We start from the raw sequence: 23,235 nt of genomic DNA, 5'->3' as shown, positions 1-23,235 counted from the left end.
TTGCTTGCCCTGGCTTGACTCTGAATGATAATTGCTGATGGGTTAATTGAGACTTTAAACATAATTGCTCCCGTATAGCTCTCCAGACTGGTTCACTTTTCATTTTTAATGAAGCGCTCTGTTTATTTTTCTCTGTACCAAGGCTGCTGGCGAGGTTTCTAATCATTTATATAAAGTGTGGAAGAAGGTTTGTACACAGACAGGTGATGCAAAAAACCTTTGGGCTGGGTCTTCAGACTCATCCTTTGGGTTTTGATAGTGGTTCTCAAATTGCAGTTTAGAGACAACAGTCTGCCTGAGAGGGTGAATTTCTTTTGTGGTAGAATACAGTTCATCCCTATTTGAGACTTGTAAGTCCAAATAGTAAAAAGACCTTGCAGGATTCAGCATTTTCACCAAAATCTTTTTGTTAATTTATTTCTTAGTAGTTATGCATTTCCCCCTTTTGCTCTTGGCTGTAGCAAAAGCAGACATTTCCTCAGCTCTTATCCTTCCTGATTCACCAAAGATTTAACAACAGGGGTAAATTTTCACCATTTCCAACATGCATTAACATGAGCAGGGAGGACTGTTTGAAGCATGCAGTGTTTTTCCCCTCCCACAAAATGCATACTGTGCAGGCAGTGTTCAGGCATTGTTGACTCAAAATTTTGACTAGGGTATTATTAGCCCCTTACAGAAAATAATATAGACCATTAAGGGAAAGCTCAGTCATTCGCTAACATGTGGAAACTGGAACTAACCTTGTTGATCAATGATCTAAATTACCTCAGGAATGTCAGTCCTCTTTTATCATGAGGTGGCTCTACCTGGTGGATAAGGCACCAGACTGGGAGTCAGAGACCCAGTTAAGAGTCTCACAGCTCTGTGTGTTGATCCCCCTTGGAAATACAACCCACAGTTTTCTGTAATACACCAATTTCCTTTCTGTATGGGGAAGGTAACAACTGCATTTACCACTTTGAGAGTATTTTGTATTCACAAGTTTAAAAATTCTTAGAATTATATTTTCCTATATATTTTGCACAGATCTTGTTATTTAACACACACACATACACTTTAGAAAGGTTTTGTGTTTGTGCTGTTTTGAGAGCAATTTTAAAGCTACACAATAGACTAGCTTAAAGCATTCTATAGGACTGTTTTCCTTTTCTTATGAAGCATTTACTTAATAACCTTGTTTTAATCTTCAGTGAATCAGGCTGAGGCACAAAGGATTCCATTTTCCTCATTACTGGTGAATAGATCATCCTACCTGACGCGCAGAACTTTATTGAACCAATCTGGTTTTTGACTCCAGGCATTTCATGTTATGCTGAATTGATTTAAACCAAATTACAACTGGTTCAGAACACAGGCGTGCTGAGAAGCGCATATGATGATACCTCTCAAACTTGTCACTAAACTGCAATAAATCCCTCGGATTCACCATAGTGATGTACTACCTTGGCCTCATTTTCCCAACGCCCTTCCGACCTTTTCCATCGTCCTAACCAAGGCTGACCTGCAGTGTCATTCCTTTATTCAAGTGTAGAGTGGTCTCCTGGTGTATTTTGTATGCACTGTGGCTGTGTCTTTCCATGTTCTTCATGGTTGTTCTCCTCTTCCCCACGCCAACAGCTAAAAGCATATCAAGTCAATAACAGTGAGCAGCACAGCTTTCGATTAATTCAGCCACCCTGGTACAAATTCAAGGACACTGGTTATTTACTATATTCCCAGCACGGGCTACCGTAATACCAACATTTTTATTCTGTGAATACTTTCCAGATTAGTTTCCCAACTGAATCTGTTTCTGGAAACAAAGGGAATGACTGATAAATGCCTGAAAAAAAAAAAAAAAAAAAGAAAGAAAAAAAAGAAGAAGAATTGGCATTACTATATTCATTACACATACCTCATTTGGAAAATATGTTAGTGAAAGGCAAAAGCAATGACACCCAGGGACATAGACCCAAAGGTTATTTGAAAGGATGCAATTGTTACCCCAAATCCATACTTAGCAGGCACAAAATAATATACTGGGGTCAGTACAAAAGTAAGGGCCTCTCTGCCTCAGTTAACAACTGGAAAAAACAGTCTTGTTTGGACCTGAAATGACTGAGTATCTGATGGCTGACAGAGACCTTCAGGAGATCTCTGCAGGTTTTGTCTCCAGCTCGCTTGGCATCTTTGCTAGCCCTCCCAGCAGGGAGGATCTGAGAGCTGATCCCTCTGGATGAAACTGAAACCTGCCGGCAGAGCAGCACGGAGGCGCGTGCTGCTCTGCAGATGGATGGTGTTGGCCTCCTGAGCCATCTCTTGCCACCCCTGAACCACACACTATGTGAACCCATCTGATGGTGTGTTCTCCTAGTGCGAGGAGTTATTAGGGTCTGCTTTAAAATGCCTGTAGTTTACACATGTTTTGCTTTCCAGATAGCATCAATATGAAAGATATTTTGAGGTGCGGTTCATTACAAAGGTCTTGATTAGATGTGAACAAGCAGTTTCACCTAGAAGGGTTTTATACTTCTTTCTCTGTTAATTTTACACCCCAAATTATAAGATGTTAATTAATTTGTTCAAGGTTAAAAGAAATTATTTCCAGGCAGTTTAAGCAAACCTTGTGATTCGTCTTACAAAATGTATGGTTTCTGAGTAACAAATGAGAGGCAGAAGTAGTCAGGCTTTATTCTTTTTATCTGATACTTAACTTGGCAAGACGTTTTTTTCTAGCCTGTATAAAACCCTAGACTTCAGATGCAGTGAGCTTGCTCTCCCCATGGAGCTGCGCTTTCACTTGATTGTGGGCACTTTGGGCTTCATACATCAGGTTTTCCTAACTTCAGGGAAGCATGATGAATACTCCCCAAACAGCCCTCACATGTGTCCTTTCAACAGAGGGTAGGTAAGAAAAGCTCCAGTTTGAAATTGCCATATTCCAATGTCACTTAAGTCCCAGTCCTTTGAGATACTCAATGCCCTCTGCTGGCAATGAAGTCAGCTCTCACTGAAGTCTCATTTCCAGGCTAATGAGAGATGATGGCATTTAATCTCACGTACAAAACCAGCCCTGCAAAATAGCAGCCCTCAGTGTGAGCCTGATCTTTCCTTGCTAGGGAGCACCTGCCTTTGCCTTCAGCAGGAGGAAAGGCTCTGGGAGTCTCACTCCTCGTGCTGTCACTTAGAGTGGTGTTACCCACCAGGACAAGCTGCGCTCTCCCCCTTCTTCGCAGGAAGCCCACTGTGGGCAGGCATCATGGCACAAGCAGCCGTGCCCCTTTAAAAGGTCACTGCCCCTCTTCCTCCCTCCTTCCCTTGGCTGGCACTTCTCATTGCTCTTCAACTCGAGATGACCAACCTCCCAAATCACCAAGGTGAGGGGATCATCTGCGCACTTCCGAACTTCCACACAATAGCTCACCCAGCAAAAACTGGTGCCTGAACAGGTACTAATGCCCATTTCATTACTGTAGAGCCATGTAAGACCTTCTTTTGAGATGATATAAACACAAATTTTAAAAGACTTTGGAAGTAAAATCTCGATAGCGTTTAGGACTGAATTTATGTAAAGTCAATATTTATCCGAATAAATTACGATTTCTGCCATCAGAAGGTGTAGATCCAAATCCATGGAAATCATGAAGATCTTTCCCTTGAGACTTCGATTGGGCATTAAATATTGTAGTTCTTGAATATCGCTATCTTTGAATTAGAAAGGATTCAAAAACCCCATTTACTTTTGGCTGCTTGTATTTACTGAGCAAATACTGATCAGTGGGTGAGATAGTATCACCTTGCTAGTTCTGTCATGCTGTAGTCAAGAAACGATAGAATAATCTTTGCTAAACCTGCTGAAGGCACAGCAGAAGCAAAAGGCCAGTGCATCCATCAATCTGCTTCAATGTATTTATCCAACCTTTTAATCTGTTGTATTGGTAGAGAGAGGTCTTGCCATATGTTTCAGCTCTACCATTTATAAAAAAAAAAAAAAATATACATTTGACATTTTTAGCAAGAAACAAAGTCAATACATTCCAATTGTGTAAAAAAATTGGTTAATATACCACTATATTGACATGCCTTATACTCTTATAGCTAATTCGTTTCAACTTGCTTTTGAAAGAGTAGTATATTCCCTGTGTTTTATAAATGTTACAATCAACCATTCGATGTTGCCACCTTATTCAGAACTACAGCTGTTTTCACTTCTCTAGCATCTCGTATTGCTGGTGTCCCTTTCTGTGGTGAGCGGAGCTAACGTACACCTTCTAGGCTGTGAGCATTTAAAGCAAAGTTTCATTTCACTCAGCCTGCTTGCTGACACCCGGCAGCTATTCACCCGCTTTATTCTGTGTAGATTGGGGTTTGGAACTCGTACAGTGGCCTTAACATGACGGACAACAATAAGGACAGATCGAACAACATCACCGATTCTTTGGCTAACCGGACCCTTATTGTCACAACCATTTTGGTAAGTCTTACTGCATTGTGTTGACTTCATGAGCCATGCTGTAGATTGCAAATATTGTGCTGGTTCTTTGCAGCTTTCTTTGTTACCCCCACGCCGCGCTCCATTGCTGGTTTTCGCTATATTAATGAATGTTTCGTTAAACTACTCTGCTTCCTAGCAAATTTTTGGATACGCACTCAGAATTAATACACCTAGTCATCCATCCGTAAGATGCAATCAAAATATCCAGCTGCCAAATAAAGACTTGCAGGAAACTCCAAAATACTGATTATTTCTGTATTTCAGAGAGGAACTCTACATACTCTTCTGCCTAGAAGAATTAACACTTACAAACACTGATTGGTAGTTAGTGTGTTTATATCCTTTCTTTTTACTGAAAGTGAAGGGATATTGAAGAAAGTAGCAAACAGTAGACAGACAGAGAGGGGTAAATTCTTAAGATGATGAATACAAAATACAGAACTGAGTATCTACCGGTTGCGTTGCCTCATACTTTCTCCCTGGCTAGTAATGTCATTTTTTTCAACTATTCTGTCTAGCTGATTCCTCAGGAGGAGGGAAAGAACTCAAGGCTCCTTTTACCCTCATTTTCTATTGCTAGGGGTCTTCTGACACATTAAACTGCAGAAACCTCCTTGCCCAGAACTTTGTCTATCCAAAGTGATATAAAAAGAAAAGCAGCAAAGTACTTTGCACACAAGATTAATCTACCTGTGCTGTTCTTAATTCTCTCATGTGTATGCCTGCTCAGCCCACAACTGTATTACCCACTAGCAGATTTTCAACAGAGATCTATTTCTTGCAGAATATCAAATTTTAAGTTCACCTTATGATTCTTTTTTCTGTTATTTATTCTTCTCTTTCAATATCCTTTCTTGTCCCTTAGGGTGGGACAATGTAGACTACAGATTCTTGGAGCTGATTTGGGAGCTGCTAAGCACTACTTTAATTAAAACTCATGGGAACTATGAATGGTCTGTTCCACTGAAAATTAGGCCTTTATGCTTATCACTAATTGATTCAATCAGTTCGTTAACACACCTAAAACAGCTTTTAACAGACACAGTAAATTACTAATATGCATCTAATTGCAACGCATTAATAAACTATTCACATTCAGAAACTGATATAATCTGAAGCAAGCCTCATTTCTATCGCTGTGTCTGCTCCGTTTGTTTCTACAGGAAGATCCCTACGTTATGTACAAGAAGTCTGACAAGCCTTTGTATGGAAATGACAGATTCGAGGGTTATTGCCTGGATTTACTGAAGGAGCTGTCAAATATTTTAGGCTTCATCTACGAGGTCAAACTAGTTTCTGATGGTAAATATGGAGCCCAGAATGACAAAGGAGAGTGGAATGGGATGGTCAAAGAACTCATAGACCATGTAAGATTGAATCATTTTCTCTTTATTCTGCTTTCACCTGTGGTGTTTTATATGAAGCCAGTCCAGCTGAAAAGCTTACATCAGTTTATGGTTTTTTAGAGCCACCAGTCTCTTTTTAGTGGCACTTCTCAGAGTAGGAGATCATGTTGGTACACCTGAAGCGACAGCTCCTGGGTGTTGTGAGGAAACTCCTACCACAGTGGGGAAGCGGGTGCTAAGGTAGCACCAATCCTGCCCACCCTTAGGCTACAGAGTCTGACGATGAAGGCTGGACCTCCAGCTCCTGCTGCCATGCAGCAACCGCCGATTCATGAGCGTAGTCCCTCGCCCAGCACTCTGCCACTCCTCGTGCACAGCCTGCCCCACGGTACAGTACGTGAGCCCCACGCCAGCCAAGCCCTTCACGCTCACAGTCACGAGTGACCCTCTGCCAGAAATAAAGGACACAGAATTTCTCGTACCTACTAATACCTTAGCAATGGTAAATCTTGTCATACATTTCAGATTTATCATAAAGGTTGGTTTAGTTTTTAATACTCGGGGCAGGGGGAAAGGAAAGAATAGTAGTGTGTTTGCTGAACATGAAAAAGCATGAGTATTCTCCCATTTGTGTTTCCAGAAAGCTGATCTGGCTGTTGCTCCTCTCACTATTACCTACGTAAGAGAGAAAGTAATTGATTTTTCCAAACCGTTCATGACTCTGGGAATCAGTATCTTGTACCGGAAGCCCAATGGCACAAACCCTGGTGTTTTTTCTTTTTTAAACCCTCTTTCTCCTGATATTTGGATGTATGTTCTCCTAGCCTGCCTTGGAGTGAGTTGTGTCCTCTTTGTCATTGCAAGGTAAGTCAAAGATGTAGTCTTCCATGCATCCATATTAATTACCTTTCATCCTACAGGTGCTGCATGGGCTCTGTGAAGCAGATAGAGTATAATAATATCCTAAGGGTTTTATCCAGTCCTAAAGCATTACATTCAGGAAAGGCTCTTGGTATTTTCATATGCACATCATTTTCACATATCGCACTGTGAAGGGATTTTACTGTCCTTAAGGGCTGAAGGGAGAAAAATGTCTGATGAAATGTGTCAGCCTCTCTCTGTCAGTACACAATACTTCTCCAGCTGACTACACATTGATATTGCTTGCGTGTAAGCACTTCTTTTTTCCACTAACAGTGCGTACAGCTAAAAGGTAAGTAAGCCAGCGTGAACATATTTTTGCTGAAGGATGGAAATTAGCTCAGTTCATTTCCCTTTGAAAATGCCAGATACCGTGCTCTCTCGGTGCTGTCCTGAGATGCTCACTCCCTGTCACTGGCAGGTTCCAGGCTAAGCCCCTCTTCAAAAAATAGCATGAAGCAAGCACATATTCACTGCTTTCCAAATGATGCCAAAGCTCATAGGGTGCTCAAAGGCAGGCGGGCCACAAAGTTTCTGGACCAATGGACCAGTCGCACCTCCAGGTGGCCTGCAGAGGACTCTACTCCCTTATCATTGAACTTTATCTTAAAACCTCTATGGAGCTGCTATGGTTTCACAGAGCAGCTACACGCCACATACCATGGCCTCAAGGGCCACGGACCACAGTGGGGGAGTCAGTTGCTCTAGGGCTTTGAAGAAGAGTAAATCAAGCAAGAAATAAAGTGAACTTAGAAACCTTAAAGAGGAAATTGGTTATTTGTGGCTTACTTTGCTACATACTCTTTAATAAACCTGGACGCTGCAAGCAAGGCATAGTTATTGTTACTTTCTTCAAGAAGTGCCTTCGGAATTTCACTTCCAACTCTATTTATTGAATCTCACCCTATCTTTCATTTTTCCCTTTTTTCATAATTTAAAGCAAATTTTTTTTAATGTTTCACAGAGATCGATGTTTTGTTTCATTTTATTGAGGAATTGATTGGAATTCTACACATTTACATCATAGTAAAGATAACACAGAAGTGACACAGCTCTTACTGCCAATGATGACATTCAACTTTAAGGAGCTAGCAATTCCAACATACCCCTCATGCAAATGTCATAAAAGAGTAGTAATCTGAATCATTAACTCTGACAACATAATACACTCCGCCTGACTTCCACTGGTGTCTGAGCCAAGTCAAATGGAGTTCCTCCTCTGACTCATTTTTTCTTTTAATCAAGAGAGGCAGCCTTGCAAAACCTGTGTTCATACAGCGGTCCTGCTGAGAGGGATTGGCCTTGGATATACAGTGGTTCACTCAGTGATCCACTGAACAGCCCTTGATCCAGGTGGACAACCTGTGAATGCCTCGTTTGTTTGCTTGTTTCTGCACCGCTGCTGAAGGCAAGCTGCTGTGATGCACAGAAATCTATGGGATTTGCTTTTTCTATTAAATTGCTGAGGATGCGAAGAAGGAGGAGGGTATTAGAGGAGAAGAGGTTACAGGGCAACTTATTAGTGTTGGCCCTAGGTAAAAGAGAGAGTTCATCCGTCCCTGGCAGCTATGGGACAATTAGTCATGACTTCCCTCAAGCTCTTGCAGTAGCTCACTGTACCATAAATAATAACTCGTACTGTACTCAAATCATGATCTCATTCATGACTAATATTAAATCTGCTTGACTGTGATAGATTGACTTTTCTGCAGTTGTGTGCCAAGACTAAAAACATCCCATAGTCCTCTCCCCCTCAGAACAAGCAGCAGGGAAAGTGAAGCCCAAGTTACTCTCAGTCCTTCTCTTCTTCTTTTTTTTTAAAAAAAACAGCATCAAGTCTGGAAAAATAAATAAGCATGTGGGTCCTCTGTCTGCTTGCAGAGCTGCCTACACTCAGACGTGTGGCCAAGAACAAACAAAAGAGAAATGCACAGTGCTCACAAATCATCAGCTCTGCAACCTGTTTGCTTTCCTCTCGTGGCTGTTAAATGCTGCTGCAAATCACAGCATAGCCTTTTGGTAAATCCATTTCGCTGGCCTATGCCACTACATTACGTTCTGTTTCCTAAATCTTTCTAAAAAACAGTAGTTCTGTGAGCAGCGTAACTAATGAAGCCTGATTTCCCTGCAGATTTGTGTCTTGTGGTGGACTACGATCACCAATTGAAGTCTGTTTTTTATTTGTTTTTTTTTTTTCCCTGCAGCTGAAGGATTTATAGGAGATCTTTCCCATGTGGACTATCTGATATGTAACATGCTGTGAGCTCATCCTGCAGCTTTTCTCTTAGTGGGGTCTACTGCTACAATTTTTCACAAAACTTTCAGGAGCATAATAACCCTGGAGGCCTATACCTATTTGTCAAATCTGGCTGAAATCAACTGAAGGGCTTAAATGTTATTAAAGGTATAGACCTCCCCACACTCCTAATAGATAGCACAAAACCCAGCAGGTAACAACTTAAATATATAAACGCCTGTATGTCATTCTCTTAAGCCACAAATTTTAGGAAAAGAGAAGAATGCACTAGTTCAGCAGCACAGTTAATATACTTTCCCATATGTTTAAATTTTCCTGACATAATTTCTTCTTTTGAACTAATGCCTAAAACCAGGGCCTAATCAGATAGTAACAATTGAGGCTGAAGGAGTATGCAAAACTGTGTTCACGTGTCATTTTACTTTACTTTAGACTTTATAAATTTTAATTTAGTCCATGAAGTTAAGACATTCTTAATGCTATATCTAGGCCTGTTCACATCTCCTGAGCTGTCCTGGTTTCTGAAGGATTTGCCAAATGCTTTGACAAATATTGGCTAGGTTGTTTTTTAGAATCTTTTTGTAGTTGGAAGTGAAACTCAGGAAATGTCCACATTTTAACCCTGCCTAGTACATTAAATAGTTAACAGCACTTTGACATCAGTTCACAGAAGACAAATACTTAGGAATAATTTGCATGGACTGGGCTGTTTTCCTGTTATTTCTTCAGATTTTTCAGCAGCTGAATCATTCCTTATTTCTCTTTGAGCCTTGTGGAGTCCTGTCATTGTTACACTAATTTCTAAGCTCAAGCAGAGCATTTTTTTAACCGCTTAGAGTTACAGACCGACTAAGCTCTTCTCCCAAGTATGGCAGTGAACGAACAAGTCGCTTGCTGCCAGAAATTTCCTTTTATTGCTACTGTTGTGTCAACTGCGCAGCTGGTATCGATGCTGCTAGAACTAAGGTAGCAGAGGCAGTCATTAGTGGTATAGGGTGGACAACGTCACATAGTCTATTTAACAAGGTGCTTAGGTGACCTTGAGCATCTCCTCCACGCCTTAACCCTCAGCGCAGCTAATGCTGAAGTTTCTGGTAGAGCGAAATCCAGGGAAAAAATGGCCAGAAGACAGATGACTTGAGCAGTGAAACAGAGCTGAATCGTAATCCCAGCCCCTTCTCGGAGCTCTGCAAGGCAGTAAGGGCACAAGGAGAAAAACTGCTTTCTTTTTAAGGTGAAAAAGAAAAGTATGCCCTAAGACCTCAGTAAAATACACCTCCAATGCTTTAAAAATCTTCCAAGTCTGGCAGAGTTTTGCTGCCTGAATTTCATAGCCATTTTCTAGTAACTACCGTTTTGTTGTTTCAGTGATGGACACATTTGTGTCTACCCTACTGAACGTGGTTGTTGCCTAAAATGACGTGAGATCTCTGTCTTGGGCTTCCCAGTTGGATCACACACAGTTGTCACTTGGTGCATCCTATTACCGTCCCGTATTAACACTCTAACGCTCCGTGGGTGAACGCTCCGTGTAGGGCATCCTCACTTTTACGGCTGTTGGAAGTTCAGGCAGTGCAAATGTCTTAATCTTGTGTCTCTTGCTAGAGGTGATTTTCCCCAAGTGTGCACAAACCTAGTTAGCAACAATCTCATTACTCCACAGCAGTTGCTTTCACGATTCTAGCCCAGTTTGAAGGAGTTTCTGAAATATGTAACTCAGCGATTGTTTTTCTCTAACTGATATATGCAGAACTGTTGTACCTTGAATCTGAAAACTGCTTCTTTTGTTGCAATTTTTTAACCACTATTGTACTAGTAATGATAATATTGTTCAACTAATGGCATCCTAAGCTACATACTGTTTCAATTAGTGGGTTCATTACTAGCAGAGTTCATTACTTCAGCTTAGCAAGGCACTTGGCTTGCAACCGTGCATAAATTCAATGCTTAATTATATTGTTGAAACAGTAATTAAAATGTATTGGCATGACACTGTCAATTAAAGCTATATTCATAAACTTCATGAGAAAGTATGTAGCATGCCATGCAGCAGTAGGAAGCAACAGCAGGCAAGGTACCTTGGGGAAGAACAGTCTTTAAAGTAACGCTGCCAAGTATTTTGCAGATCAGAAGTGGTATATTTTGGATTTGCAGCAAGGCACATAAGGAGTAGAGCAGAATTCTTCCATTAAAGGCAATTCTCTGCACACCAGTGTCGACCACGTGGCCCTACGGCTTTCAGGCCTTGCAACTGCACCAGAGCACCTTCAAACTATCAGCAACCTCCCTCTCTCTTTTTTTTTTAACTACTGTTGTAGCCTCAGCAAGGGGGAATGCATTTGGAGTTGAGGGGCTTGACTACAGGCAGCTTGAAAATCACTGCCTTTCGAGCGGTTTTACTCTGTCATTACTTTCTAATTGCTTTACCAAGAAGCAGCTATGCGGGTTCCAGTTGTCTCCCCATCCTGGCACATGTGCCTTTGCTAGTGGTGCGGGCAGTGAAACTGGGGGGATTTGGGTCTTTCTAGTAATCTTACCATTGAGGATTATAATCGAAGCGCGCTAGGACTAAGCAAGTAGGCCGTGTGCTAGCATCAAGACTGTGAAAACCGCTCCCGACATTGCAGTCCTGCTCCACGGCTTGCGTAAGGCAGCTGCTAGACGTCCTGCGGACAGCCTTTCAGCTGAGGTTTTCTTTTTCGTATTTCCTTCATTAATCTCCTCATTTTGTGCATTGTTCAGCAGGTTTGCTGGTGCTGTGTGTACTCTTAATTCGATGTTTACAGACTGTTTCTGTTAACTGCCACAGGTTTACACCATATGAATGGTATAATCCCCACCCGTGCAACCCAGACTCAGATGTGGTGGAAAACAATTTTACTTTACTAAATAGTTTCTGGTTTGGAGTTGGAGCTCTCATGCAGCAAGGTACACCGGTTACACTTTGTTATTGCACACGTCCCACAGTCTGCTCAAGGGCTTCTGTGCTGGTAAACTCCACCTCTGTAACTACAACATGTACTGTAAAACCTGATCTCAGAAATTAAAGAATATAGGAAAGGAAGAAAACTACATATCACTGAAACTGGGAGAAGGCAGAGGAAGGAAATCTGCTAAAACCCAGAATAAGGTTACAGCAAGAAGAAAGAGGGGAAACATGAGAGAAAGGAAAGTGCGCATGGGAGTTTCTGCAATTGAAATATAAAATAGTAGCATGAAGAATATAAAGTTATTTTTTGCTGAAGTTGATTTTATAAGAGGTTTGGCAAGAGGAAAATGTCTTCCCAATTGGGCTTCATGCCAGTAGAAATAATAACAGCCTTTGCTACCCTTGGAAAATTGTTTTAACAGCCAAACAAAAGGACACTATTTCTTCAGAAATATTGTGAGTTTGTTGGCATTTGTCAAGCACTTTGTTTAAAAGCAAAACCAAACCCTTTTCTTTTCATGGCTTTTCTGCAGGTTTGAGTCCCATCCTCTTATAAATGCATCCAACTTTAGAAGCATTAACTAAACACAGTCACAAGCCCCTGTTGCTGATGATTTTGGAAACTGCTGACATTATACTCACTTGAGAAGGAAGGGCAGTGAAGCTCACTCAGTATGGAAAGTCAAGAAGATATGTGTAGTAAACACACACGGTTATGGCATGTATGTTCTAAGGTTTCCCATTAAATCGCTATTCACCAAGAACAGGGTCCACTGAGAGGGGTGAAAATATTTTCTGACAAACATTTCAAGTTGAATTAAAGTTTAACAGAAACCCACCCCACAACAGCAACAAAAAAGTCAATCTAGAGGAAAGTCCAGCAGTACCTTGGTATTAAATTCCCAATTATTTAAGAAAGTCATGTCTACATTCTTCCAGGCACAGTTTATTCTTCCACTCTTTAACAGACATGAGTAAAAGTAGCAGTAAAAGAAATATTAGGAGTTTTCCTAGATGTGGTAGAGAATAAAGTTCATACTGTAACTAGTAAAACACACGCACTTGGTTTTTTTTGTTGCACTAAGGTATTCATAGGATATAGATCTCCCCGTATAAATGACTTTGAAGGAGGAGGTGGGGAGGAAGAAGTGTTCTGTTTTGGTTTGGGGGGGTTTCTTCTTCCAATATATCAGTAAAAAAAACAGGCTGAGGTTTTACAGTATTAGGCAGGTGTGTGTGTATAACTGTGACTGCCTTGTGTGTGAAAGTCCCTCAAGATTTTTTGTTTTAATCTACTGCCTTTTTTTGGAGTTTACCATCATCCACAGCAAACTGTGGGATGCAGTGTCTGCTCGTTACCACTACCTTGGGTACATGACAGTCAGGCCCAACCAGACTCTGCTTGTCTTTTCAAGTTGCTTAAAAAAAAAAGAAAAAAGAAAGAAAAGAAAAAGAAAAAGAAAAAGAAAGAAAGAAAGAAAGAAAAAACATTTGTAAGGCAACACAAATGTTTCCATGTACTAACTTGTGGTGCGTGTGATTGTAAGTGCATCATCATTAACATGTGGAGTTTGAACATAAGACAAATGGTTGCGAAACCCTGCATCTCCTGTTATATTCTTTCTTGTTGACAGCAGCTCCTTGTTATGCTTGATTGGAAGCCACTTGTTTATTAAATTTTAAAATGTGATGATCAGACTTTCTCTTTTCTACAGAGCGTGAGCAAAGTCTGGATCAGGATTGGCTGTCATGTCTGCCATAAAAAGGCACTAGAGAGACTTCAGCAAGTATTGTCTCTGACCCTGAATCTTGCTAGTAACATTTCCTTTTTTTTTTTTTTATCTGAAATTCGCAGATGTGTTATGCATACTTTTAAAGCATCCAAATAGGGCACACATTTCATCAAATTCATGCAGAGAAACTATTATTTCCAGAAAGGCAAGGAATCTGTCAGAGCCCTCAGTTCCTCCAACAGATGAAGTATCCAGTTTAGGAGAGGGCTTAGGGTGAAGTCATTAGAAAAACAGCATGTATTAATGTTTTTTGCTGGAATCAGGGCCCTCAAAATGGTGAACATCATTGAAATAATCATCGGACTGACCAAAAGTAATGCTGGGCCTGCTTGGGTGAACAGGGAGCCGAGTGCGCTCAGCACCTCCAAAAGCAAAACCATAGCTTATTGCCTACTTAATAGACTATGGTGTCTTGAGCTAAACTGAGCTGAAGGTGTTCTGCCTCTTTTTCACAACAACTTTTTGCTAAAGGAAATCCCAGGAGGTCTGGAACCTAACCCGCAAATTCAGTAAAAGGGGCTTCTCCATCTACTCTCATGTATGGCTGCAAGCCTGCGCTAGCAGATTTCATGGTGGCTTAAAATCTCTGCAGTGTAACTGGCTATTATGCATTAGGCGGCTGTATACATCAGAGTTAGGTATTGCATCAATGTTGGAGTGCAGAATTTATATGCCTATAGCTATCTAAGTTTTCAGAAAATAGCACTTTCAGGAGGGTCTTGAATTAGCAGTTTTAGAAACCAGCTTTCGCAGACCAATACCAGCTTAAAAATAAACAAACACACACTTTCCTTAAAACAACAATAAAAACACCAAAAAGGTGTTGTTGTTTTAAAAATAATCAAATCTGGAAAGCAAGAAAAGCACAACAGGTCATAAGCATAAATCCATCCAGAGCTCAAGCTCTTGAAATGGGTAGATTCAGACTCCAAAAATGTAGGTGAAAGTCTTTGCTTTTAGACTGCTAGCCTAATTTGAAATCAGTACAGCAGTATGACTGCACAGGGCTGCACAGGGAGAGCATCTGCTCTCGCAGTTTGGAAACTCTGTCAGTCTGCTCCAAGCCTTGGGCTATGATTAGCTCTGACCTTTAAGAGACATATCTATATATTTATAAAAAGCTAAGGTAAATCTATTTTCTTGATGCTTGGAAAGTTCTTACCCTTCTATTATTTGCGCCAGAAGTCGCATTCAGAGTTTCTGCAAAATCTTAAAAAATTCTCTATATTCTATTTAAACTTATTACATGTTTAAATTTCTTACAGAAATCATTAAATAGTTGAGGGGAGATAATGTGTCAACACATTTTTCTAGTAATAGAAATACATTTATTAAATTAAAAGTTTTACATGCTGAGATCTCCATTTACAAGCACTTAAGTACTTTATTAAGTCCATCTTTCATCAACAAAATAATTATGCAAGCGATTAACTCTGAAGTCAAAAGCTTTCAAGTGGATGTCTAAGTGTTTTGCAGAACTAGGTCCTTAAATCTCACATAATGAACTAAGTTCACAGTTCATTGGGGTGGCCCCTAGATAAGACAGCATACAACTTGCATCAGGTTAAAAAGCAGAAGTGCCTAAGTTGCTTAAATTCAGTTCTTCTGAGCTATTTACAAGCCATTTTGTAATGTGCTTTATACCTGAGCTTGGGTCATGTTGTTTGTGGGGTTTTATGACAATGGCAGATCACCTTGATATTCGTCGGGCAGATCTGCTGAAAGCCTTTCAGCAAAAATTCAAATGTTGAATGTACTGTTCAAAACGTTACATAGCCCTATAGAGACCAAAAGGATATTTCCATTCACTCTCTGAATTTTAAAATGTAAATCATGTGTTTGTAATAAGACATGTTCTCGGTTTTGTCCTCAGGCTCACTCCGTCCTATTAAATTCACTGGAACCATATTGATTGCCCTGTTTCTGCTTCGGTATGTGGCTAAAACACGGAGGGCAGGTTTCTCGTTAGGCATTTCTTCTAGCTTGCTTGTAGATGGAATAGTATTCTGCTACAGATCTGTTGTTAAAAACTGGTTATAGTACCTGTAGAAAGGAATCAAGGAAACAGATAGTTGGCTAGCACAGCTTGCTAGGGATGTAAGAGGTTAGTGTCCAAAACAGCATTAGCTCAGAGATATCAAGGGGTTGAGACCCAAGGATAATTCCATTTGTCATGTATCATGGCATACATCCCATTCATGGTGTGTTACCATTATAAATGTTTGCTGTGCATCTGTGAGATTATTGTTTAAATCATTTTCTTATACTATGGCTTATAAAAGCATTCTGTGCCTAAAAATAGTCTGTGGTATCAGAACCAAGCATCTTTCAGCATCATTTTAATGAGATTGTTTTGATGCTATTGTAACAGGATCAGAGCTGATGCCCAAAGCTCTTTCCACGAGAATAGTTGGAGGAATATGGTGGTTTTTCACCTTAATCATAATCTCATCCTATACTGCCAACTTGGCCGCCTTCCTGACTGTAGAGAGGATGGAATCCCCCATTGACTCAGCAGATGATTTGGCAAAGCAAACCAAGATAGAGTATGGGGCTGTTAGAGATGGATCAACGATGACCTTCTTCAAGGTAAGACGGTGCCAGCCAGCTTTGTGCTCTCGGATTTGTGTCCTTCCAGCAATCAGTCGTGAGACAGAATAACAACAGTTGAAAGGATTACTGTAGGAGGTAAATAAATCATTGCCCAGATCTGTAGAGGGTCCTTAGGGAATATTACTGCAAAAGATGGGAGATTTCCGCTAAGATGGATCAAAAAACAATCCAGTGTTGTGCTACTGAAGCCAATGGAAGCCATCTTCCCTCAATGTGGAAGACTTCAGAAGCAGCTGCAGTCTAGACTTGGAGAGTGCATCACCTGTACAAGGGGATTTAAGAGCTCCAAATCAGTGCAGACCTGTGTTAATTCAGTCTCTAGTGTCAAGATCCCTTCAGAGTGAGGATTAGCCTGCTATTGCCTTTGTTGAAAGGGGAAAACTCAAGCTTTTGACAGGAGAATCTGAAGATAATCAGGGCATGGACCTGGGGACGTTCTTCTCCGGGTTGTTTCTTGGGGCAGGATCTGAATGTCTTACAAGCAATTGGGTAAGATCACTTCTGAAGGTTGTGTTTGCACTGGAAAAATACTGCAGGCAGTCAAAATACAAGATTGTTTGTCCTTTTATAAAAGTGTTATATGGTTAAAATTATAAAAATTGTTAGTATTAATATACAGGCCACATAAATATATAATGTTAATTACACACAGAATGGGTTACTCTTGTAAAATGTCAGTGCAAAAGCCAACAGGCTACAAATATAGGATATATGTGCAAAAATCCTGTGACAATTAGAATTAATTAGCAGCTTCACTGGTAGAGTCAGCAGGGAATTTAAGCACTGAATGGACTGGTATCACGCTTTCACTGTAGCATCTAAGAATAGTGTTTATAGACGGTCGGATAAGCAGACATTGAAGAGAATGAGGTGCCCTGGTGAAGCAGTATGTGGGGCAAAATAACCTTCCCGTGCTTGTGTACATGAGTGAGCAATTTCACCCCCCAGTGCCGACAGTTTGACACCTCAAACAGGTTCTTAACAAAACATGTGGAAGCCGCAGGAGCTGCTGCTCCCGCCTGAGCCCTCTGCCCTGCACTGGCCACCAGCCCTTGTGTTTTCACGTGACATAAAGTGCGTCTACACGTAGGACAAAGATTTTGACCTAAGTATTGGGGTCGTCTTTCACAGCTACTAATGTTCATCAAGGACATTTCAATAATTTAATAAAGCTGAGAGTGGGCTATCCCTGCTGGAGTTGTCAAGGGTGAACTTCCCATGTAATGGCTCTCCTGTGGCTGAATAGAAATGTTTCTGTGCTGAAAACAAAGTATAAAGTACAGGGTTTTTTGGAGCCTCATTAGAGTCAGTTTTTGAAATGATGAGATGACATTTTCATTACGATACGCTAGGAGACCTGTCTTGAGATATTCCTAGAAGCTGTATGAAACAAGTACAGTATTTTAATAAGGAATACCTAATAGAGTAGGAAGCAGTCTGTGCTGCCTTCTGACGGACCCTACAAAATTCCCTTAGTCTAATATTTCTTCATTGGCCAAAGATTGTCACCATAATTACTATGCCAAAGGCCAATTCTGCAATAAAAAATAATCTTCAAAATCTGTTGTTTCCATGATCTGCCAGAGGAAATAATTTCATGATTTCAGCATGTGGAAGTAAGACAAATTTGAAAAGCTGTTTGCAGCTTTGCACTTATTTATTTGCATCATTAATACTTAGAGGGTAAAATTTGTAAGCTTAAAAGAATGTGAACCTAAGCCTCTTAAAATTATAACAATAATGATTCAGATAAAGCGATTAAATATTTATATGCTATACACACTAGCTTGCTTGTGCCTGAAATACATGTGTACACAAACACAAGAGAAAGGATCCTACATTTTATAGAGGATGGAGATGGATTAGCTGGCAGAGTGAAGGTGACATAGTGAAAGATGCATGAAAAATACAATTTATCATACTTGTAAATCAGTGAGTCACACACAGTGTTATATAAAAAGTGTTATTATTTATATTACAGAAGCCCTTCAAGGTCCTCGGGTTTGGTATTTCTTTATGCTGGTTATCATACCCCCTAAAACTTCAAAGAAATCACAGAGTAGATCTTTGAACAATAAATACAGTAGAAGACTGCAAAATAAAGATTGTATATTCTCTAAGGTCATAAATTTACCTTCTTTGTATCCAAAAAGTACTATCTGTTCTTGTTAAGCAATCACATGCACACACATACACATGCACGTACACACACACACACACACACACACACACAGATAACTGAGAACTGGAGGATGTAAAAGCAAATACTTGACCTTGGGAAATGGCAGGAGGAATACTTGCTGTGTAACCCTAATTCAGTTCCCTTGTTGCATGTGCATTATGATACAGCTTAGGACAAAACAGCCTTTCTGTATTAGGTCTAGAGAAGAGGCTTGAAATGCCTGATACTTTCCAGGGAGGTGTGAAGCATTGGCTTTACATGGCCAATTGACTTTGCACGGCCAGTTTCCATAGGGCTATCCCAAGCCATAAATGACTCCGGGAGCATCTCTCTGCCAAGGCTTTGCCCCTCACCATTATGCCCCTGGGATTAACAGACTGGAGGAGTTAAGCTGGGGAAAAGGTGCTTTTCATGCTGCCACTGCCAGCTGCTCTGGTGGGAGAGCAGGAGCACAGTCCTGCCTCTTGGGAGTGCTGATGTGATGGGGAATGAGAAGGAAATGGAGGAATCAGTGAGTCCAGGTGTAACAGCAGTGAAAATGTCCTGTAGGCATTTAGTGCAGGGTTGGTTGGATTGCACAGAAGAAAGGTCATTTATTAAAGTGCTTTCCATGTTGCAAGATTTGATTTATCTGAGAGCTGCTCCTAGTATTTAAAACAAGAAATGCCAAGAGAAACAACAGACTCTTTCAGACCAATACTTTTTTAAGACATAACCACTATATTCTGGGAGTTCATCACTATGGAGGAGAGAATGACAGAGTGCCTGTCATGCAGTACGTGAGATGCAGAGACCAGATAGCTCTAATTTTCAGGTCTATGAGACACACATGGCAAAAGGATTTATGAAGACATCAAGCGCAGAAAAACATCCTAGCAAGAAGCAAACTCTGAAGAGCTTCAGGCTAGATCTTTGTTCTTAAAATAGCAAAAAAAAAAAAAAAAAAAAAAAAAAAAAAAAAAAAAATCACCTGGAAGATAATATTACAGAGGTTCTTACTAGATGGGATACACATTAGGAACCATGAAAAAAACAAGATACTTACAACACTTTTCACAAAACTTTATTTGCATTTATTCAAGTTCACATCGCTCTTTTTATTTAGTCTTATTTATAATGCATACATTAACTGCTGTATTTTTTCCACTAATTTTGAATGCCTTAATGCTACTAACTATATCATGCATCATGTCCCCAGAAAATAACTATTGCTAGAGGGGTAATATTTTTTAGAAAGGTTTTGCAGTGACTGTGCCTTCTAGCCTGGTAGCAATGGGAGTAAAAACAAAAGCAGCTGAAATTATTTGTGAAAGAAAATAGAGTCCTGACTTCGAGGGAACCTCAGAGTCAGCCTCCTCCCTATATGCAAATCCGAGAGTTGCTGACCTGACAGATCTGGCTATAGCAGATGAAAACACCCTGAAAATAGGATACGGACGCCAAAGGACCCCTACAGTGAGGTGATGGGCTTCCAGGAAGACCAGCTAGCAGGAAGTCATGAAGCTTTTGCCATGTTGTGTGCAAATCTGGGCAAAATCTAGCTGAAGACAAGATCTTTCACATCCACAGTTTCTGACACACACGTATTTTTCCAGACTGCTGGCCAGCAATGTTTCCAGCATTCCTATAAATCTACCATTGATTTCTTGCCCCTCTGTAATAGATCTTGATCTCAGCTCTTGCCACATCCTACCTTCTGATGTACAGACACATTTCCATTGAAATCAATGAGAATCAATCAATCATATGAATCAATGAGAAATCAATAAGAATTCTGCATAACATCTATCCTGAAAAAATGGGAGTTGACAAGTCAAGAAGCTGAGACCTTTCTTTCAGACTCATCTGTATAAGGAATACAGCCTCTCAGTACATCCAATATCAGAGTCAATGTACTTCATGAACTTACCATCAATTTTGAAATAAAATTCCACCTGAGCAGTAAAAATGTCTTATACTAGTAAAAAGGGGCTTAACTAGCCTAAAATTTTAGTGTTACCCTGTGTTTTAACAAACTTAGGTGAAATTCAGGAGAAACTCATTTAGGTATCGAATCACATATCATAATATCACAGATACTGAATTCACAGGTAAAGCATATTAACATTTAAAGCTCAAAGAACCAGAAAATCAGTTTCTCAGAGGAATCCCACAGAGACCAGTGCTTAATAAGCACATATGCTCTCCACATAGTGAGCCTAAAATTGGTTGTGATGTCTATAAGCTAAAGACAGGCTTGTGAAGGAAGTGAGCTTGTACTGTTCCAGACCTGGGACAACGTAAGTGGATGGAGGACCGCGGACTCATGTTCACAGGAGATGTAGTCAGTTTGTGTATGCCCGGCTCCTGCCCGAGCAGTTCAGTAACAGTTGGCTATGCAGTCTTGATGAAATCACTTGTTTTTAGCAATTTCTAATGATCCAGTTTTCTGTGGGTCTAACTTGATATTTAATTCGGAAGTAATACTGTGTGTTTAATGTTTAACAGCATACAAGGAAGAAAGACGTTTAACCATGTTCGTACTGTGGTGCATTTTAAACTGCTTGGTTGGGGTTTCTAACATCCCTCTTCCCTGTGCAGCGCAGGCCACCAGCACACTCCTGCTGAAGTCAGTGCCAAAAATCCCCCCGAACTTCCCTGGGAGAAGGATTAGGTTCTTATGTCTGATTGTAGTGGAAAGCTGAAAGCAGAAGTTAACTCAGAAGCCACTTTGACTTTCTTTCTCAAGCTTTATCCTTGAAGTACATGACTTCTAGGCAAATGATATCAATACAAAAGAGCCAGCACTTTATTAATCATGAGGCTTTTGGAATCGTGCATTTGCCTTGAAAGACAGAAATACTGCTTCTGAGTACAACAGTATCCAGCTGCAGTAATTTAGCTGGGTTATGTGTAGTCATTTACTGTAATCCATGTAACATCATTAGCCCAAAAAACTTCAAAGCACTTCACAGTCATGCCAGTAATGAAGTTCCTGGCACCACAAAGAATGCAGGAAAAGACAGTCCTCAGCACAAAGCACAGTAATAGGAGAGAAATGCTGTGGGAAGGAAAACCCTTCTACCAGTTCCCTTTCATTCAAGAGATGCTGTTGGCACTATTCACAACAAAAGGCTGAGGAATATTTTACTAGTGTAATTTGGGTGCTGGAGTGATTCTATATCCTCATCTTCCCTCCTTAGAAATCCAAAATATCAACATACGAGAAGATGTGGGCGTTCATGAGCAGCCGGCAGCAGACAGCACTAGTGAAGAACAACGACGAGGGAATCCAGCGTGTGCTCACGACGGACTACGCGCTGCTAATGGAGTCAACCAGTATAGAGTATGTGACTCAGAGAAACTGCAATCTCACCCAGATCGGGGGGCTCATCGATTCAAAAGGCTACGGTGTGGGAACCCCTATTGGTAAGATGCTTTGAATCATTCCTTAGTCTTTCAGACCCCTTTCTCATCAAAACAGACCCTAGAAGCCTCATTTTAGGCAAAACATCTCTTCTTGCCTCCGCTCAGGAGGTCCCCCTTCATCTGCAAGCAATCTCTGTAAACAAGAGGGTGTGTTGTGGTGCAGACAACATCTGCAGAAAGAAGTCAAGTGATTTGCTTGCCTTCTGGAGCATCCCAGTCATAAAAAGCTGGGTGCTACTCAAGGTGCAAGGTCTTCTACTGAAACTCATCTGAGTTTGAGAAGTCAAGTAGTGTCTCCGGGAAAATGGAAGTGTGCAGAATGAATGTTATGTCCAACATATGCATCTAGAAAAAAGTTGCATGAAAGGAGACCAATTTCTGTCATATTTAATAACTCCAGAACAACGCCTAAGTGTTGCACATGAAAAGTAATTGCAAAGTTCTGCACCTGCATCAGGGATTTCAGTGTTTTGAGCTAAGTAGACTCTTAAGACTTCCATTCAGTGTGAACTCTTTCCCAACCACCTTTTTTAGCATGGTCAGTGTCCTTTTCAAAATTTTGCTAATCATAGACATCCCCCCTCCTTTTTTTTTCCATTGAAGATGGGTTCTCCTGAATAGGAGTACTGGGCAGCCAGACCTTTTTTGTTTAATATACTTCTCCATACTGCTCACATGTGCACTTACTATGCCATGACCTTCTTTCAATTAATAGCTATGGAATTCTTCTGGCTCCAGGGAAATTAGCTAGTGTTTACACAGATATAACAGATGAAGTATCTGGTCAATCATTTGCTTTGTAGACTAGATCTAAATAAGGGAGGAAGAACAGTGCTGCACTTTGAACTGTAATTCTTTATGTTGCTGAGTACCTTAGACACACTGTCATATAGATAATATTTTAAGTATATTTTTTCACTGCCCATGTGAGAGCAGCCTTCTCTCTCTGAGGAAAATGATACAAAAGCTAAAATCTCCCCATATAAAACAAATGCATGGCAAGAGTTTCAATGCAGTTATAAAGCCGCCACACTTAAACCAAGAACAATGAAGAAATAATTGGAACAGATGGTAATCCTCAGAGAGAGTGCATCCATTGGAAATACAGCTGTGAGATATATTTATAAGATGTTTCTTGTATGATAAATATGCCTTTTTTTTCTTAAGGAAAAACAGCTAAATTCAGGGAAATAGATATCTCCAAGCACTTTGGAATAAATCATTTCAGTGACATCAGGCATCTTAAATTTTTTCAAGGTTGGTTTCATGAGCAAGATATGCTGCTGAGATCCTGCTGCTATACATGGAC

The 23,235-nt window shown here is 40.4% G+C and overlaps 1 protein-coding gene across 2 annotated transcripts in view; it reads left to right on the top strand.

The window, feature by feature from the left end:
- Nucleotides 1–23,235, top strand: part of GRIK1 (glutamate ionotropic receptor kainate type subunit 1) — a 164,689-nt gene that overhangs the window by 127,752 nt on the left and 13,702 nt on the right. The window contains exons 9-15 of one of the 2 annotated variants that reach the window (XM_062573136.1): nucleotides 143–187; nucleotides 4,343–4,456; nucleotides 5,641–5,844; nucleotides 6,464–6,687; nucleotides 11,811–11,929; nucleotides 16,095–16,312; nucleotides 21,701–21,926. In XM_062573136.1, the coding sequence (XP_062429120.1) occupies nucleotides 143–187; nucleotides 4,343–4,456; nucleotides 5,641–5,844; nucleotides 6,464–6,687; nucleotides 11,811–11,929; nucleotides 16,095–16,312; nucleotides 21,701–21,926 (1,150 nt within the window). The remainder of the gene's footprint in view (nucleotides 1–142; nucleotides 188–4,342; nucleotides 4,457–5,640; nucleotides 5,845–6,463; nucleotides 6,688–11,810; nucleotides 11,930–16,094; nucleotides 16,313–21,700; nucleotides 21,927–23,235) is intronic. The other variant, XM_062573143.1, reaches the window with a different exon arrangement.

Source organism: Rhea pennata, chromosome 1, assembly GCF_028389875.1.
Source record: "Rhea pennata isolate bPtePen1 chromosome 1, bPtePen1.pri, whole genome shotgun sequence".
Taxonomy (NCBI): domain Eukaryota; kingdom Metazoa; phylum Chordata; class Aves; order Rheiformes; family Rheidae; genus Rhea; species Rhea pennata.
The sequence above is the reverse complement of the archived record's forward strand: the minus strand, read 5'-3'. Positions and strand labels throughout refer to the sequence as shown.